Source organism: Eublepharis macularius, chromosome 2 (assembly GCF_028583425.1).
Source record: "Eublepharis macularius isolate TG4126 chromosome 2, MPM_Emac_v1.0, whole genome shotgun sequence".
Classification (NCBI taxonomy): domain Eukaryota; kingdom Metazoa; phylum Chordata; class Lepidosauria; order Squamata; family Eublepharidae; genus Eublepharis; species Eublepharis macularius.
In genome coordinates, this window is record NC_072791.1 from 98,221,337 (window position 1) to 98,242,030 (window position 20,694).

Below are 20,694 nucleotides of genomic sequence, written 5' to 3' on the forward strand. Positions count from 1 at the left end.
ACATTATAGTTGAATGCCTTTATTTCGTGACATACCAACACCATATCTTTAATGTACCATTTTGTTAAGAAAATTCTACAGAGTGTAAAGTAGGGAGTAGGTTCAGATTATATAAATTGGCATAAAAACAATAGCCTTTTGAGTGCATGCTATATGTAAAGTATCTTTGGGGTACAAGAAAGCAGAACTATCATTCTGTTTTGTTTCAAAACAAGTAACAATATCTGACTTTAAGTCATTAGGCTGTGTATTTTGTGTTCAGAACTGAAATGGTTTTGCACAGCAGCCATCAAGAAATGCTTTCCGGCACTAAAATATACTATAAAAGCTGTGTAAGAAATAGCTTATTAATTTTTCCAATTAAATGAAAAAGTGTTCTTAGTAGCCGTCTTATGCTCTGCATTACTGTTTAAGCCTTGGTGGGAGAGAGCTTATTCTTGCTTTTCAACTTGAGTGAGTCCACCAAATCCAATTCCTTTAGGTCCAAAATTCTTTGCATAGCAAACTGCAAAAGAAATAGAAATGCATTATGTTTTAGCTGCTTCCATAAGGTACATGTCACCACTAAGCAAATCATAAATGCAGACAATAGTATTGTTCTTGACACTATCTAGTTGTGCACCCCACCAAGGCACTTTAGATTTTCTTATTGCTGTAGACATTGCCTCAGAAAAGTCAAAAGCAGCTCCTGGAAGTATGACCAGAACTACTGTAATACACATGAGAACATTTGGGTGTAATTTGCCAGCATCTACTAGATAATAACTATTTACATTGTACTTTGTTTTCCCCCTGCCACTTCGAATATCTGGAGCAGTTTTGGAATTGTGTTATTTTTTATGTATGGAAGAATGGCTGGGTCTCCCTGTTTGTGCTTGCAGACTTTTAAAAGGAGGAGGTGGGCAGATGGCTACCTTTTCCTTAGTAAAGAAACTGACTAGATCAGAAGCAGCTTTGTCTGATTTAATCAACAGTATATTGCTTTGGAGTTATGAGACTGGGATGGAGCTGCAAAAAGGGTTTATCCTGTCTTAGTGAGACCTTCACTCTATCCTGTCCTACTTTCACTGTTTGCAATTTTATTAGCGCCTGTTTGGTGTAGTGGTTAAGAGTGCGGGACTCTAATCCGGAGAACCTGGTTTGATTCCCCACTCCTCCACTTGAAGCCAGCTAGGTGACCTTGGATCAGTCACAGCTTCTAGAAGCTCTCTCAGCCTCACCCACCTCACAGGGTGTTTGCTGTTGTGGGGATAATAATGACATACTTTGTTAACCGCTCTGAGTGGGTGTTAAGTTGTCCTGAAGGATGGTATATAAATCAAATGTTGCTGTTATTATTATGCTATGATAGATCAGATCTAGTGCCCCAGTGGCAGGAACAAGCTATTTCCCATGACCATATCTCATGCAGAAATTGTGCCATCAGCTTTGTCATTTGTTGGGGAAAAGGCCATTGTTTCAGTACTCCACAAAATTCAGATGATCAGAGTGGACATTGTTAGAAATCTATTTAACAATATGACTGCATCTTCCTGTTCTGGAAGCTTTCCTTCTACAGCATCTTTTTGACCATGCTGTTGAAATCTAGAAGGGCAAATCTACAAGTGAAAACCTGTTTTCTACAGATAAGAGCCAGTTTGGTGTAGTGGTTAAGAGCAGCAGGACTCTAATCTGGAGAACCAGGTTTGATTCTCCACTCCAAATTCCTAGAGATTTGGTGGGTGGAGCCTGGAGAGGACAGAGTTTGGGGAGGGGAGGGACATCATCAGGATATAATGCAATTAACTCCATCCTCTAATGATAGGTTTTGGAGGTCTTTCATTCATAGGGTCGCCATAGGTCAGAGGCAACTTGACAGCACATAACACACACATACACATGCTAAAGCAGCCATTTTGTCCAGGGGAACTGGTTTCTGTGGTCTAGAGAGCAGTTGTAATTATGAGAGGTCTCCTGCTGTCACCTGGAGGTTGGAAACCCTATGTCAACTCCCTTTGAGTATTTTCAATCAATGGGGTTGTATGTACTGTTAGACTAAAGTGTTGTACTCTGAGTAGCAGAGGATCTCCAGCAGGAATCTTTCACATCACCTGATCCTTTTCATTGGATGTGCCAGTGATTTAACCTGCGACTTTCTGCATGCAAAGAAGTGAGCAACAGTCCCAAAACCTCTTAAAGTATATCACTGTTGTGAAATGTTTCAAAGTGTGCCTGTGTACTGTCAGTTGGTTCACATATCACACAAATTGCCCGATTGCTTCCCATCACTTGAGAATACAGTTATTAGTCCTTTTATCAAACATCATTAGCAGTTCCAGCCTATACAGGTTTATTCAGAATCCTACTCAGGTCCAGTGCAACTTACTTCCAGGAAAGAGTTTGCACTGTAAGTGTCATATAAAATAGAGAACTTGGCTTGTTGTTCTAGAAAAGAATTCCAGGCTAACAATTACTGCTAAGTCCCCAGTGCTCCCTTAAGAGCTTGTGAGTTGACCTCTGATTGTCTGCAAAGCCCTTCTGAAGTTAACAAACCTATGTGTGGGCCTAGGGGCCTTAATACAGTATTTTTTTGAACTCTTGTTTACTATTTTTTACAGAGTAGAAGGGTCCTGGCCAAATATAACCTCCAACTAATCCCAGTGTTCGGGCAGCTATTAATAATCGTTACTATTTTTAAATGTTCAGTTTTAAGCATGCTTTAAAGACTGAAAACAGCTCCTGCTGCAGTCAGGGTTATTACATGAATTTAAGACAGACATTAACCAGAACATTCACTTGTATGACAAGTGTCTCTTCCGCATGAAGTAGCAAGGAGCTAAGCTCTCACAAAGTCTGTCTCTTGGAATGCTAACAGCTTATTCAAATAAAGTAATTTTAACCAAAACACCAATGTTTTAAACATATTTTTAGAATTTGGCTTAATCCGAAGATACAATTAGCATTGCAATAGAAAATGTATTAATCTTTAATGTAAAGGAGAATAAGTAGTGTTTATGATACTTTGCTAAAAGTGTCATATTGCTGCTTGATCCCAAAAATCTGTTTCTACAGTTGTGTTGTCAGCAGTACTGATATAGTTATTTTTTAATTCAAGTGCTTTGTGAATAGAATATATCATGGCTGTACAGAAGGCCAAATTAACTTAATATTAAATGTGTTTGAAAATACTATCCACCCCTCTTGTTCTCCAGCCACACCCTCTATAGGCGTCTTGTAAAACTTATCCAGTGTCCAGCCATCACAATAGTCTGCATTCCCCTGCTTATGTTCCAGCAAGTGTCTTCTACTAGATGTTATTGAGGGAGAACTATACACACAGCTGCCATCTTTAACGGCAAATGCAAGTTCAGCTTTATGCTTAGCTCAGTGTATTTCCTCAAGGGCTGACATTTGTTGTCAGTGAGTGGTAAAACCCAACTGAATTAGCTACCACTTTACTGAATGATGGCTGCAGCGTCTGCCACTCACTGGCACTTTTCATCTGGTCCAAACAACATGTGGAAGATATGGGAATGGATCTCTTGACTTCTTAAAATTTTAATAATAATGGTGTGTTGGAGGGTCTATATTTAATCAAAGAAGCAATGCTGAGTGATGATGTGTTTAACCTTTCTTCACACCATTGTCCTGAGCTCAGTTCTCCTCAGGCCACTGCTGTGATGAAATTTGGAGCCCTCACTCCCTGTCTACTTTAAATTTTTTTAAATGTCAGGTGATCCAATCAAGGATCTCCAACAAAAACAAGAATTACAGACAACTGAAAGACATAACATTTTCTGTATCTATTACAAGTCTTCAAGGGGTGCACTAACATATTAGTACCATAATAAACTTTTCTTGAATTACAATTTAAACACACTGCACTGCACTTGCCTTTACAGTAAATCTCTCCATCTTTGTCTGTAACATTTGTAGATTCTAGACTCTTCCCACAAAAAGCACATCGGAAGCATGTCTTGTGCCAAGGCTGAGAAATGAAAGCAAAATAGTTTTAAAAAAAAACATTCACATTCAGTATAGCTTTACATTTATATTTGTTCTGTTTAATCAACATAGAGAAAATTAATCAGCAGATAGAGAAAAGAATTAGCTGGGGAAATCTACACACATCCTACTGGATGTAATGCTCTCTGAAAAATGATTATAGGTTTCAGTACAGGGAAGCCAATTTTTCCTATAGTTGCTCCATGCAAACCTGAATTGCCATAGCAGGGGCACATTTCCACCAATACTACAAACTTTATTTCATTAGGAGAGTTAAACATGTGAAATCAATTGGACTGAAATGTGTTAATCATGTCTCAACTGGACCATGCATGAGAATACTCTTTTGGTTCACTATCATTGGCCATTTCCACGCAGCCCATCATTCCTACCTTTTTCTGCTTTAGATTTGTGTTTTGCTGAGTCACTCTGACAACTCATTCTCCACACATGCTCCCCACAAGTGCTTACCTTGTGCTGCAAGGTTGCAGGACAGCCTCCAAACAGTCCCTAACAAAAGCGGTTTTTCGAGGGGAGGTCGGGTAGTTTCATCATTGTAGCCTGAAATCACCCACCTCCCTTTCATTTTTTTTTTACTTGACATATGCATGATTGCATTCAGCTCATTTTGCAAGGAGGCTTCCGCTGCTGAACTGAAAGGGAAAGAGCTTTGGGGGAGGGAACAGGACTGGGCGGAGATAGGATTATATGCCAAAGAACAGGGGGAAAGCCGTTCTGCCAACACACAGCAGAAGAAAACACTAGAGAAACTGCATTCCCAGTAAACGTGCAAAAAGTGGTAACGAAACAGCATACATGCGTTTTGCAAAAGTAGATGTGAGAAAGTCTGAGAGCCAAGCTACAAGTGACACACAGGTTGGACACTTGTCAGCTTACCTCAAGTTTTGATGGGAAATGTAGGTGTCTTGGTTTTACAGCTTGTCTCTCCATTGCAGCTGCAAGACCAGGATGCCTACATTTCCCATCAAAACTTGAGGGAAGCTGACAAGTGTCCAACCTGTGTCAGGCATCGCTTGTAGCTTGGCTCTGAGGAAAAGCAGCCAGAGTTCCATAGGTGTGCCGTGTCTATAAGGATGTGTGGAAACAACCATTCAGTACAAGAATCAAGAACTATGACAACAGTTGAAACAACAACAAAAACCCTTGAGTTTGTCATCTGGCCTTCTGTTACAAACCAATAACGTTTCACACGATTAGCTAACTTCATACCTTTCCTCCTCCCATTATCTTCTCTGCAGCATATACTGACTTGCCACAGCGAGGGCATTTGTCTACATCTCCAAACTTTTTGGCAAACTTGGAAGGGTTGGTAGGTGTAGAAGGACGAGCAGGCTTTGGGGATGATCTGGTGGTAAGAACATTTAGTACATACATAATTTATTTAAATTAATAAAATTTCAAAATAAATATTAAGCTACTGATTTTTGGAAAGTTCTCCAATCCACTGATCAATTTGAGCCATCTCTGACATGAACAGTAAGGCAAGCACCATATATGTGTGCCATGACATTCCAAATGTAGTAAATCTCACTTTGGGCTGAAGAATATTATCTCTAGAAGGCTACTGGGCAGTGTTCAGCCAGTAATTCAACCAGGATACGAGCACAGTCATCATCATGAGTCTTCTGACTGATAAATGGCCAGGTGATTCATTTGACCAGTAAACTCAGGGCAGACTAGGAGGGAAAAACAAGCCTGGAATAGGGCCTACAGCTGACCCACACTAACCCCGCCTCCCCCAAGGGAAGGAGGGAGAAAGCCTGCCCAGCCAGGACCATGCTGTGCTTGAGTCCCTTTTTCACAGGGCTGGGCAAGAATGAGCTAGCTGTCTCCTTCCATGTGCCTCACTCTAAGGATCTCTAACTCTGTACATACAATAGTAAAAATCATACTTTTATTGGGACTAACTAAATTTTACAAAGTGCTATAAAAGATTTTGAGTTACAGAAGTATTTCTTAGGCTATGAACAGAAAGTTCACACCTTTGTATTAAAGAAGAGATAAACCAAAGTAACAGCTATACGTAGTTTAATGCTGACCACTACTAAAGTAATCAGAACCCCTGCTATGTCTATATAAATATCTATACTCTTGAACAACACTGATTATAAGTGTTGATAATATGGGAGATAAAAAGTGAGTCAGTAATCTGCCAGAAGCAATCTTAACCATGTGTCCTGGGGGCAGTATTTGTTTTACTGGGGAGCTGCACATGTATATATGCAGCTCCCCCCCCCACACACACACACACATCTGAGCAATAACCTAGGGCCATTTCGGGTCAGGGAAATAGCATGGGGGAGGGGAAAGCTGAAGCCCCTGCTCCTCTGAATCACAGTCTCATGAATAAAGCTTCTGCACACTTGGGAAATTAGTTCCTCCAATCAGTTGGCATCAAAACCAGTTAGGAGAACCTCAGTCCTATGTTATAAATCATAACATGTAAAGTAAGAGTTCTCTCCACCTGACTTTGACATTGACAGTCAGATGTTATACGTTCAGGGCTTTTTTTCAGTGGAAATGCAGTGGAACGGAGTTCCAGCACCTCTTGAAAATACTTGGCAATAGTGCATGAAAATAATATTTCAAAGAATCCCATGTGTTTCTTCCCCATTTCCCTCTTGAGAGTTCTGCCACCTCTTTTCCCAGAAAAAAACCCTGTATACGTTTAATAATAATAATAATAACAACAACTCGATTTATATACCACCCTTCAGGACAACTTAATGCCCACTCAGAGTGGTTTACAATGTTACTATTATCACCACAACAAAACACCCTGTGAGGTGGGTGGGGCTGAGAGAGTTACAGAGAACTGTGACTAGCCCAAGATAACCCAGCTGGCTTCAAGTGGAGGAGTGGGGAATCAAACCGGGCTCTCCAGATTAGAGTCCCGTGCTATAACCACTACACAAAACTGCATTCAACCCAAACTCCACTCTTGCCGAGGCAGTGCTAGCAATTCATGTAGTTCATTCCTGAGTCTACTCTGGCATCATGAGCTATGAAGGCTCAAATCTCAGAGTCCCCTTCCGGCACAAAAGACAATATTATTTATTTATTAGCATCAGGGCTTTTTTTCTGGGAAAGGAGGTGGTGGAACTCAATGGTGGAGCTCAGGACCGCACAATGATGTCACTTTGGGTCAGTTGGAACAAGGGGGGGGGTTAAAATTTAAATAGCCTTCTATGAAAATGGTCACATGGCTGGTGGCCCTGCCCCATGATCTCCAGACAGAGGGGAGTTTAGATTGCCCTCCACGCTGCTCCAGCAGCGCAGAGGGCAATTTAAACTCCCCTCTGTCTGGAGATCAGGGGGCTGGACCACCAGCCATGTGACCATTTTCAAGAGGTGCCAGAATTCCATTCCACCGCGTTCCAGCTGAAAAAAAGCCCTGATTAGCATGCATAGACAAAATGAGTTGTGGCCCTCAAAACATCTGTCGCAATACCTGTTAGTTTTTAAGGTGCTTTCATTACCTCTCTAATCATGCTATCATATTCCACTTGACTAGCCTAAAAACAGACTTTTGGAGCAACTTACAAAACAAAATCAGTAAGATTAAATAAAAATTTAACCCAAAATTATAATTAGAAATAAAACAATAAGGGGCAAACAAAATTGGCTACTATGATTGGCAGACAAGTTGCAGCACACGGATTGGTGAGGCCTGGCATAAGTTTTAGGATCATCATAGCCTTCCGCCTTGAGCTGCTCAACAAACCAGCATCTTCCATTTGCTGCATTCAGGCCCACCATATCTCCAGCTCCAACCCTTTGCTATATTTCCATCAAAAGACAGTAAGGATCCTAATTTAGAAAGCTCCTACCGAAGATCTGGGAAAGTCACCCATGACTCAACTGTTCTTGTTGCCTCCTTGTACAAGACCAAGGAACAAGGAATTTCTTCTTACACTTAAGCCGCACAATCATTGGATCTCAATTATGTGCTGAGCTCCTGTGCATGAAAGATTCTTGTTCATTCAGTAGGGGGATTTAGCCATGCATAATTAAAAATATGAATGCAGAAGTCTGCCTCCACTGAAAAGACTGGAGCCGTTCTTGCAGGCTGGGGACTATGAGTGCACTAACATTTTTGTGTGGTTCACTAACATTCAGTGTGGTGTAGTGGTTAGAATGACAGACTAGGATCTGGGCAACCTAGGTTTAATTCCCCGCTCTGCCATAGAAGTTTGCTGGGTAACCTTAGGTCAGTCACAAACTCTCAGCTTAACCTACTGCACATGGTTATTGTGTGGAAAAAAGGAGGACGATGTAAACCACTTTGGGTGTTCACTGGAGAGAAAGGTGGGTATAAATGAAATGAAATAAAATAAATAAATAAATTGCTGTACCAGCAGTGAGAAATCCTCCTGATTTCCAAGTAAATTTATTTACCACCACAACTTTGAGAAGTAATTGTTTTCTGATACTAATACTGCTGCTATGTTGGCAGTATTACTGCCAGAATGGCAGGGCTCCAATTCTATTGCTTATTTTGTCATAATTGTAGTATCTCATGTCTTTATATTTAAATGAACAGAGAACTTTACAAAAGAAGTAATATTTACCTAGAGCGCAGGACTCTAATCTGGAGAGCTGGGTTTGATTCCCCACAACTCCACTTGAAGCCAGCTGGGTGACCTTGGGCTAGTCACAGTTCTCTGGAGCTCTCACAGCCCCACCCACCTCACAGGGTGATTTGTTGTTGGGATAATAATGGCAAACTTTGTAAACCGCTCTGAGTGGGCATTAAGTTGTCCTGAAGGGCGGTATATAAATCAAATGTTGTTGTTATTTGCTGTTTCTTCCAAAGCTACTGTAACTGCTCAAAGGAAATTTTCTGAGTAGAGGCTGTTTCCCCTAGGGAGTACATTGCACTGTGAGTATTCCAGTGTTAATAAATCTTGGTACAATGAAGTTGGTTTCATCATTGTACTGAGAACATCTCCCTTTGATTATACCACTCTTAGTGAGTTACAATTGCTATGAATATCTAAGCTTGAGATTCTATGTAAAGGCAAAGGCTTTTTCTGTAGCATAATTGCCCACTGAAATAGGAAATTATTTTAAAGCAATGCTCTGCAGAGGCTGAGCATCATTAAGGTTGGTGGGGAGAGATTAGATCTATTGAAGAAAAGTCTACAGAAAAGTCTGTGCTACTATTTTTCTGCATGTTGTTATGGAAACGGAGTGAAATGTCTTAATACAATGGAAAATATAATTATGAGGCTAGTAAGGATTTCACTCACTGCTGCAGATTCAGACCAAGATGTTCTCCAGTGTCAGTGCTCAGGCAGCCTGCACCTTGTCCATATCCAATTCCTTTGGGACCATATTTTCTCCCATAACAGGTTTTGCAATAGATTTCTGATTCATGAGCTGCTACCGTTGTACTGTCCAGAGCTTTTCGACATGCCACTAGAACAAAAAAAATTCCATGTCTGAACATTTTATCAACATATATTTATTAGACTATTACCCTGCCATGCATTCAGGGAACTTGAGGCATGTAAATGGATTCCTTCCCCATATTTTCAGCCTCACAAAAACCCGAGATAAGCTTCATGGTGGAGTGGGGATTTGAACCCAGGTCTCTTTAATCATAGGTTGACACAAACTACTACACCACAATGGCTTACCTGTAGGTTATTATACTGTGAGAGGAAATTCAAAAATTACTATTTTATTTATTTTAGAGGGGGAAAGTCAGGTGAAATTAAGGGTTGAAAATTTCTGAGGTAATCCAGCATAGAAATCTCTGAGGTAAAATCAGTACAGGCACAGACTTTAGTTCTCATAATCTTCACAGATACTTAAATTTTTATGTTTAGAGGCTTCTGTTCCTGTGTTTTCCCCAAACATTCTGGTACATTTTCTTTTGATATTCTCTGTCTCTTTTAGGTTTAAGAATGCTGATACTCACTTTCTAGTATCCCAAAACCCGTTCTCTTCAAACACCAGTGCTTTCCTTCCATTTTTGACTGAATTTTAAGGTCTCCAAAAATGCAGTTTCCAACCAGAGATCTCTTCACTCTCCAGAGCTACCTCCCTATTTAACTGGGTAGGGAATGTCTCCTCTCCTTAGACGATCTCTCCCCTTTGGGCTAAAGTACACGAGATGCCCAACACATGTCGTGTTCTTACAAGTTTACCTGGGTAGTGTAGTCAGCAACAGGATGGGAGGGAAAAAATCAGTGAGGGGATCCCGAAGCTGTGAGGCAGCTAGCAGTGACCAAAGGAGCTGCCACCACCACCACTGCTAGAGTCAACCATCCCTTCTCACAGAGAGGGGAAGGAGTCTCTTTCCCCTCTCTGTAAGAAGGGATGGTTGAGTCTAGCAGTGGCAGCAGCTCGTTTAGCCACTGCTAGCCACCTTTACACCAACACAGAAAGGGGTAACAAGCTTCAACAAGTGCAAAAACAAGACCGAAAAAGCACGCCCCAGACGGAAAAAAATGATAATGAAAAGTGTAAATACAATATTTCATCAAAGTTATACGTTACGTAACGTATAACTTTGATGAAATATTGTATTTACACTTTTCATTATCATTTTTTTCCGTCTGGGGCGTGCTTTTTCGGTCTTGTTTTTGCACTGCTAGCCACCTGGCAGCTTCGGGGTCCCCTTGCTGAATCTTTCCCTCCCAATATTCTGGCTCTGCCGCTGCTCTGCAAAAATCCGCTCTGCTCAGATTTTCCTTCGAGAGCTCAGGGGCAGGGGCATGCCAGAGCAGCAGCAGAGTCAGAAAGACGGGAGAGAAAGTCAATGAGGGAATCCTGAAGCTGCCAGGCAGCTAGCAGTGGCAGAAGGAGCTTCTGAGGCTCTCACCGCTGCAGGAGCAGCAGCAGCTCCTTCTGCCGCTGCTAGCTGCCAGGCAGCTTTGAGCTCCCCTTGCTGACTCTTTCCCTCCCATCCTGCTGCCAACTACACTGCCCAGGTAACTTGCGAGAACCTGACACATGTCAAGCATCTCATGTAGTTTGGCCCTTACTTTTGCCCGAATTGGTGTCTGCACCTGCTTCCCAAACTTCCTTGCCAACTTTCTCCTAGTCCTCCTGTTGGTGTTAAGCTACTTTCAATCAGGACTTCGTCTCCAAACTCTTCACACTTGATTCCTCTCATCTAGGGCTGAAAAAAGATCCTTCTCTTTCCAGCTCATGCTACCCAATCAGATTCCTTGGAGTAGCCTGTCACTCAAAGCTCTCTGTGTCTATGAGAGTTTAACCCTTACAATCCTTCAGCTGTTTGTACAGCACTTCTGGGCTTTTAAAAAGTCACAGCCTTATATCCAAATATTCATTTTAAAAGGAAAGATGCAAGGCTCAAATCTCCTTGGAAGCCATCAAAGAAGATCTGTGTTTGATCTTGTATGTGGAGAGGGCATTTGATACATGCATTTTATACATTCTCAGAAACACCATCTTGACAGGAAAATAAATATTGTGGATAAAATGCCACAGCTGGTATAGCATAGAAATTAGTAGTTTTCTTTGGATGACCAAGATCAATTTCACTTTAATTACAAGTTCACAACTTTCAGCCACATTTCCTGTCACACAGTGCAATTTTACTGGCTTACCATAGTGTTGTTATAAGGATTTATTAAGGGGATACAAAATATCTTGAAGAATCATAAATACTACATTTTATTATTGAGTCCTAAACTAAATCAAGTCTTGCTTGGGCCTTGCAAACGTATGTTTCTCTGCAAGCTGGGTCACAACTTTGGGAAGTAACTGTTGTCTGAATCTATAAATTTTAGGGTAGAACTTACTAAATGTGGTGATACCAAAATCAGAATCGGTTTTCATTTCATTTGCAGTCCCCAAATTTGAAGAAATATAATTGGTTTTTGAAATAGGGGGAGGGGTAAGAGGACATATTTATTTCCTGAAAATTAAGACCACTAAAGCAAGAAGCTCCTATGACTTTGTGAGACAGAGCCTTCCTTGTTCTGCATTCTCAGTTCTGAGGAAATGAGAATTATGTTTACCATAAATGTTAAGGGATGCTGGAAACTCCAACCAGCAGATAGTGCTTCTATTTTTGGCACCTTTGGGATATAGTATCTGTTTGACACAACAGATGGAGCAAAAGCCCTTGAAGTGCTATTGTTGAAATAGTTCTGAAATCTGTCAGTCTGCTGGCAGAGGCAGCCAGCCGTCACCAAGTAGTTTGGGATTTACAAATTGTTATCATGCCAGATGTCTGCCACAAGTGTGTCTGAAGTAAAAGCCAGCAGGGAAGTATTGTAGGAAATCTGCACATGTGAGGGAGCCTCTTTCAGGTTTGTCACAGGGTAGATAAAAATAGATAATTTGAAAAGATATTTCGTTCACTTTTCCATCTAGAGTCAAGATAAAATACCACATTTGTCTGGACTCAGCTACCATTGGAACAGACTCAATCCATGTGAGGAAAAATAGAACAAAGGCAGCTGCTGTATGATTTGACAAATTATTGTTACACATTAGGTAAGAAATGAGACTTTGAAGGCTGCTATAGCCATTTGACAGCTAATGTCATAGAAACAAATTTAAAGGCTTCATTTTTTAACTTAAAAAAAACTTGATGTGAGCAGCATCCAGTAAATATATGATACTTAAGCTTCTCCAAATGATAAGAATGATGTTTAAGTGATGTGGTGTGGCCACTGTGAAAGCTACTATTTGTCCTGTCAATGACTTAAATTTTCAGCTTGATAGGGAGACATTTAATATAGTCTAATATTGTCAGTCTGAAACTGACAGGTAGCTTCTATTGGCTTTTTTCCTTTGAAAAATCCTGGAGGAATCTTAAAAGATGCATCATTAGGCAGTTTCATTACAGAATATATGACAGATATTAGCAACTGGACTCTCCTGGCTAAGTCTAGCATTCTGAGGGATGCTTATGTATGCAGTAGATTTTAATCTTGCTTCCTTTAAGTTGTTCAGCTTGACATATGTAATTCTTTTCCTTCCTTCAATTTATCCACATCACAACCCTGTGATGTAGGTTAGGCTGAGAAATGGCGACTAGATCTCCACTATACCACACTGGCTCTCAAGGCAAAAAAAAAAAAAGGAGAGAAAGAAAATTACCAGCAAGCCACTCAAAAGTGTTCATAGTCTCACACTCAAAGTGGCCATGCAAGAAAACTAATTGTTGATAAGGCTCTTAGAGGCAAGGAGCCCTTCCTAAGGTTTAACAACCTGTCCTGTAACTTATGACCATCATTCCTTGTCTGATCTACATTGGATCTGAGTGTAAATTCAGAAAATAAGGTGTAGGGTCAATCATTAAGAAAAATGCCCTGCCTGTCAGGATATATCAGGAAAAGAACAAGGTGTTCTCTGCTCACTGTCAGTCTCTCTCTGTCTTGCGTACTGCTGCTTTATCAAAACCTGTCCTACTGCTGTTATGATTTAACTTGCATTATATGAGTTCTGTGTACCCCTTAGAACAGACCGTGCTGTTACTATGCTCTATATTGTTCCTTTCCAGGGTTGTTCTGTTACCTTTGTTACTATCTATGTGACTCCATGCTGCGTATTGTTTGTTCACTGTAATTTATTTAAAAATATGAATGAATGAATGCCACAAAAGGGATTTTTGCCACCTTTCCTTTCCCATTGGGTCTCCCTAATTCCCCCAGTTAGAACTCTTAAGGATTGAAGACCTTCAGAAGGATATAGAATGCAGCGAGGAAGTGCAGCTAGAGGAGAAGAAACCACACACACACACACACTTGATCAAGTTCTTTCATGGGCAAAGCAAAAGCTTATGTAAGAGGAAAGAAATTTTCCTCTTTCACAGCATTCCATGCCATACCTGAGGGTCCTACAAACAACAGGAATAGCCTTGGAGTGGACTCCTGTGGGAAGGAGAAGCAGTACAGAGCCCTTCAGTGAGCTCTGATCTGTTTGTGGTTCTTAGGATCCAAGCTGTATTTTGTTGGTTATCTGGTTTTGCTTTTTAAGCAGAATTATGAGATTCATAAAGTTATTGCTGCATGAAGATACTGAACAAAACCTGAAGCTGGTAAAATAAAATGGTACAGATCCACTTACTGCAATGGAAACATGTCTTGTGAAAACTCTTGCCGTTGCACTGGATTTCCTCGGCATGATAGACTGTCTTATCACAGGCACCACATTTGGCTCCTCCTCCCCAATTTGGCATTCTGGAAGCTTTTCGTTGTCTGAGGACAACACCTTTATGCCCCAAAACAAATAAGCCAGAATTAGTAGAAATTCATCTCTTTGCTATGTTGTGCCCAAGATGCAAACTTTCTTGTCCTAATACATTTTTTTAAATGTGAAATCTTGCTGGCCAAGCAGTCCCCAGCTATGTAAAGTATACATAATGAAATCATCATTGCATTGTGACAGGGAAAACGGGTTATAGTGAAATTTAGCCTTTTATGTAACTCAAAGATTCAGGAATCCCTTCAGGTATGTGACCACAGAATCCAAGCATGGGAAGTAGGACAAGGGGGCTACATAGTGAGTTTTGCAGAAGAGCTGGCTAGAAATCCATTTTCATGGTTTGATTCTTTTATGTCATTTCAGATATAAAATAGAATATTTTCCTCTTGAGTCATGTCATCGTATGTATATAAGTGATGGGATAGTTGCTAGTTGGGTCCCCATATTACAAATTTGTGCCAAGCCCAGAGAAATTATGCTCTGATCCTGGTATAGTTGGCTTCTGACTACTACAATTATTGTCTCTCCTCAGCCACACCTGCCTTTTCAAACTGAGACTATTCTGTTTTCAATATTATATTTGCATGCCATTCCTTTAGTGAGAAGGAAATACATTGCTATGCGTTGATAATGGAATATGAAGGCATCCACACTTGAAAGGCGTATTCTTAAGTATTTCTGTTTGGGAAGAGAGTTATGTTCTCTTCCAGAACCATTTATACCAAAGCTTTCCAGTACCTATCAGGTGATTTTTCACTATAACCTCAAGTGCAAATCCTATGGGGAAATGGGCACATCTAGCAGTAAACCTAGAAACAAACTGTGAGTGCAATTATGCTCTTGTTACTGGCATGTGAGGGCCATTTAGATCTGTAGATGATGCATACGTACATTATTCAGTAATGATGACTTAACTTTTAATGCCTCACAACAGAACATTTAAAAAGTGCTGAGTTTTGAGGGATGAAACAGGTGGACTGACCCCACTGAGGGCCGAAAGCAAGCTGAGCCAAGTGGCCCTGTAGTTCCGGCATCAGGAGGCTCCCCCCAGCTCAGACCCTGCTTTTGGCTGTGGGGATGATGCTGATGATGAGTGTGGGTTCACTGAGCCTACACCCATTGTCATCAATGCTGCAGGCCACAACAGAGCCTAAAGGACCTTGGCTTGGCTCTCCCCTGGCTGTATTAGCATCTCACTCTAGAGGTTCAGTAGTCCATCTGCACAAACAAGTCTTTGCCTGATGTTCCAGTCATCAAATGGTGAACATGCCTGTGAGAACTTGACTTTAATACACCACATTTGAACATAAACTTTACAGCACAAAGAGAACAAGTGAGAAAACACCATACCTAGGTAAGCCATTTGGACTTGAGAAGATAATGCTGAATTTGGATCAGACTTCAAATCTTTGGCAAATTATTCAGTATTGGTTGTATTACAATCAGGAAAACTGGCAGATATTTCAACACAAGCAAAGGCTTCCAACATAAGATCCATGAAAATAGACAGATTACAGACAATGTAGGTACAGAGAGTAGCATTTTTAAGGGCAGAGTAACATGTTATCTTAGGAAATATGTGTTCCCAAACTCCCAGTTGCCAAGATAAGATGAATGTGAGGAGAGCCGCATTTGCAGGCAGGCCTGCCAACTCCAGCTTGGGAAATTCCTGGAGATTTTGGAGGTGGAACTAGGGAGGGTGAGGTTTGGGAAGGGGAGGGGAGGGACCTCAGTGGGGTATAATACCATTGAGTCCAGCCTCCAAAGCAGCCATTTTCTCCGGGGGAACTGATCTCTGGAGATCAGTTGTAATTCTAGAAAATCTCCAGGCCCCACCTGGATGTTGGCAACCCTGTTTTCAGGGGAGGATTGCTTCACCCTTCTTGGCTCTACCAAGTGTACCCTAAAGATATACATCACTCTTACATTTTCTTTAAAGGGAACTATGTGTTGAGAATCCCACATTTCCCTCAAAGGAGTTTTCCGCACTGTTTTTTCCCCATCGTTCCTGGCCCCATACTGCTTCAATTTATTCTCTGATTTTTGCACTCATTTGGGGGGGGGGCTTTATTTTTCACCATGTTTTTGGGTTTTCTCTTACTTTTATCTGGTTCTTTCGAGACCACTTTTACCCTGCTCTTTTTCTGGAAGCTGTTTCTGAGTTTGCTTTTTGCCTTGTGCATAATGTTCCTTTTTGTTTTTCCTGTCCACTCCCACCTACCTCCAACACACTTTTCAATGATTGGACATTCGTCATCATTGAACCATTCTTCCCCTCACCTCCCTTTCCCCGCCTCCTGGTTCTGATTTCTTTTTTGATCGTTAGTTTCATAGTGTTATATCAACCTATTGATGTAACAATACATGCAGCAGATTCTTTGAATTCCCAGCTTTAATTTTTTAAAAAATGTAAGTCGCTATTCAGTTCCATTGTAGAGATAGATCTTTTTCCTTATGTCTCTGCATGGGAAGGGAGTACTTTTTAAAAAAAAATGAAAGCAGGGAATTCAGATAATCAGCTGCATGTATCATTACAACGATAGGTCAATATAACGCTATGAAAATGATTTTTTTAAAAAAAGCTGCAAAAGGCTTGGAGGCCCAGGATGGGGGGGGGGGGGGTTTGCCAGAAAAGGCAGCATGGTTTGAAAATCACACAGCTGCTGCTGGTCCAGGCTCCATCCCGATAGGGGTTGGTTAGCCCTGCCAGTACTGGCCTTAGCTTCCTAGCTCTGGGTCAGCCTGGGCAAGGCTTTCTGGTCTGAACCACAGCAGGGAGGGTTTAGGTATGGGTGGAGAAGCTGCACACTTTTCAGGCTTCTCCATACAAAGACTAGCCCATGTGTTCATTTTTTACCTTTAAAAAAAATTCAGCTCTTATATTGATATAATGTTGTAGCATGCACAAAAAATAAAAAGGGAGGGTGCAGTGACATCACTGATGATGCCACAAATGACAACAGCACCCTCACTTGAAAATCCTGATTATTTAAGGCATGTGCAGAACAAAATAAACCAACTCCACAATTGTAAAAATGCAAAGGGAGGGTAGAAGTGCAGAATTACTGAACCCAACCATATTCCAGTGCTTGGCGATTGACTGCTAAGAAAATCACGAATAAGTCAAGTGTGCAGGAAAGCCCATAGAGTTTAGAATTGCCCTAAGAGAACTGACACACTTTTTTCTGTACTAAAAATAACTCAAGAGGAATCTTTCTACAGTCAACTTTGCTGAATCATCTAAGGCCCAAACTTTCAGTTATACTCAACTTCTTCATTCTCATCCTGTTTTCAGTTATGGCACAATATGGCATAATGATGTTAATCTAAATCCATCCACCACAATTTGCGCTTCTTAATGTGTAAAATAGGTCAGTACAGGACCCAGAAATTAATGGAATAGGTGATTCAGCATGCCTTGGTCACTGGGGGCACTGCATCTCTCTCTCTCTCTCTCTCTCTCTCTCTCTCTCTCTCTCTAGCTCTCTTGATAGTAAACTGCTTCTCTTGGAGCCAAACTACAAGTGACGCCTTACACAGGTTGGACACTAGTCGGCTTCCCTCAAGTTTTGATGGGAAATGTAGGTGTCCTGGTTTTACAGCTTGGCTCTCCATTACAGCTGCAAGACCAGGACGCCTACATTTCCCATCAAAACTTGAGGGAAGCTGACAAGTGTCCAACCTGTGTAAGGCGTCACTTGTAGTTTGGCTCTAAGTCTCCTGACTCCTCCTCTGTCTCTGTGTCTTTTGAGAGATTCCTTTTTTCTTGCCTCATGGTCTTCCAAGAATAAGGATGTATTTCTCAGAGCTCCTGCCAGGAAGGCCTCTTCCACAGACCCACTTGCAGTCTCACTGTTGGACTACCTGGCCCTGGTATTAATAGGGAAAGTGAATCTTTAGACTAGGACTCTTTCTTTTTACTCCAAGATATTACTATCAATGGAATCTACCTCAATAAACTGTAAGTTTAATATTTTCTACAAACTGATTTGCCTTTAATTAATTAATTTGATTAATTACTGCATGTTGGAGAAAACACTTTTGACCAAATAACTCTGCTAACAAAAATATATATATAACTATTTCTAATAGAAATAACATCAACCTTGAGATCATTTCAAAGAAGACATCTTTTTGTCTATGGACATAACATAATGCCTAAGCATCAACAAATGTCTCTAACTACAGCGGCATTTTCACACTAACCAATAACCTGTGTGTGGCTGAAATACTTAAATGTTATCATCATATAGTTGCCCTTGGCTTTGCTTACTTTTCCTTCTGAAATGTGGAATGTTTCCCGTCGTGACAACTCTGTCCTAAGGCTCTGTCCTAAGGCAATGGGTTTGAACTCAAACTTCACTTTTGGAGGTCAAATAAAACATTGCCAAGTCATTGCCTTCACCTCACCTCCAAGATTTCCCTGGGTGAAATGTCTCTACACAGGGCAGCTAACATTCTCTTTTGAGCTTAGTATGCAATTTGTCTTTGTATTCAGGCCTGCATTAGGAGACTGACAGTGCAATCTTGAGGGGGTGTGTGTGTGTGCAAAAGCACTCTAGGAGATGACTAGGAGTTATGCATGTGTATCCTAGATATACACTGGCATAACACCCCTACACTGGCGCAGTGGCCCAGAGCTGCTCCACCCGGGTTCTTTGCCGGTGCATGGCCACAGCAGCTGGGAGCAGTCTCCTTAACCAGGGCATACGTCCCTGTACCAGCGAGCTGGGGGGTAGGCCAGGGGTGGGGTGTGACTTAGTAGGCTTCCTAAGCCATTTCGGGAATGGGAACACCCCCAGTAGCTGCAGCAAGTTATGCCATGAAAAACGATGGCATAGCCTAGAGGTGCCCATTGTACTGGAAAAGTCGATCGCCTCCCCTGCACCCAGCCCTGCCCAAGCAGCCCAGTGGAGCATAGGATGCTGACTACTGTAGAGACCAGTCCACTTGCACCACCGTGGCAGCTGAGCCCCCTTCCCCATGCCCAATCAACTTCCTGGGCACACTACATAACTTCTAGCCAGGGCACCCATGACTCCAAGTAAGTACGGAGGCAATTGGAGGTTCTGCCTGAGAATCCCCCACCATGGGGACAGAGTGCGAGGCAAGAGAGGGTGCTCACAGTGGCAGAGCAAGAGTGTCCAGGGGGAACTTTGTAAAATCCAAGCCATGCCTTGCACTCACATGTGGAGGAGAGACATTCAGAGATGTCTAACAACTACGACCCAAGTTCCCTTGCAGGTTACCCATCTCTTGAGTCCCAGCTCAGGGAGGGGTGAGGGTGCACCGATAGATAAGGAACTAGGGAGGCAGCTGCCCTGGCTCTCTTCTTCACACCGGCCACCCCTCTCCCCTTACCATGCTTCCCCCAAACACCAGCCTCTGAGGTTGAGGCTCACTGGGGGGCATGGCCCCTGCCCATGAGCCAGCACAGCCCCTGTCTGTGAGCCAGTGCAGCCCATGCCTGCCACGGACACAGGCACCCAGGGAGCCATGCTCAACACAGCAGTTTTGGGCAGGCTCCCAGCAGCCCATGTTGGGGCACAGTTCAAACTCCCTCGGTCAGGATTCCCCCTTGGACAGAGAAGCCAGAGCAGCTGCCAGCCAGGATGACAGGATGCTTGCTCTCATAACTCCCCTGCAATGGTAGGCATGCAGCTTGATGACTGGATCCCTCCCAGGATCTGAACTCCAAGCAGCCACAGGTTCAGAACAGCCTGATGTGGATGAGGAGCACTTTCCCGCTGGAGGGGCATCCCTTGTCTGGTTGCCAGCAGCCCCTGTGACAACAAAACCACCACTGCCACCCCACCCATGGACACCCTACCAGCCCCTCACCACATGTGTGTCAGTTTTCCTTTCAGGCAGGTTGCAAACCATCGGGGAGGCCAGGGAGCATGGCTCTTCCAGCCTCCAGTGATCCTTCCCAGCTGCTATCCTGCCCAAGCAACCGCAGCTTGACTCCGCTGCTGAGAAAGCAGCATGAGAAATGGCCCTTGCAGCTCCAACCGCTGTGCAGTAACAGGCACAGCACCTGGCCCAGCTGAGGGAAGCTGGCAACACACTGCTTGACATCCTCTTCACTGTTGGCAATTCAATGAAGTCTGTGTCGAACAGCTAGTGCTTCCCTGCTTCTTTGCTTGCTTATAGCTGACACAGCTCCCCCACCCTGCCCTAGGGCAGCCCAACGGTTCATCCCTGGGGAAGGTCCCCAGCCCTGGGCCACCAGGGAAGTGGCAGCCCTTAGGATCCACCAAGTGCCTCTTCCCCATTGGGTGGCTTGACCCCCCCAAACAGAGCAGGGGGCCTTTGATCTCTTGGAGTTGCCACCACATGCTGTCTCCATCCCACTTGATGCCTCACATGGTGGGGAGGCAAATGGGGTGGGATGCAGGTTCCTTCAGCACTGCTGGGGTCTGAGGCATCAGGCAGATACCTGTAGCAGCCTGGGGGGCAGGGATGATCTGCAGGGTCCAGGCCACACACTGTGCA

At 42.5% G+C, this 20,694-nt stretch overlaps 1 protein-coding gene across 1 annotated transcript in view; it reads right to left on the reverse strand.

The window, feature by feature from the left end:
* Positions 1-3: 3 nt before the first annotated feature.
* CSRP3 (cysteine and glycine rich protein 3) overlaps positions 4-20,694 on the reverse strand; it is a 29,798-nt gene continuing 9,107 nt past the window's right edge. The window contains exons 2-6 of the mRNA XM_054970980.1: positions 14,062-14,205; positions 9,258-9,426; positions 5,215-5,350; positions 3,874-3,967; positions 4-505 (exon numbers count right to left, since the gene is read on the reverse strand). Coding sequence (XP_054826955.1) covers positions 432-505; positions 3,874-3,967; positions 5,215-5,350; positions 9,258-9,426; positions 14,062-14,173 — 585 coding nt within the window. The 5' untranslated portion in view covers positions 14,174-14,205 and the 3' untranslated portion in view covers positions 4-431. The remainder of the gene's footprint in view (positions 506-3,873; positions 3,968-5,214; positions 5,351-9,257; positions 9,427-14,061; positions 14,206-20,694) is intronic.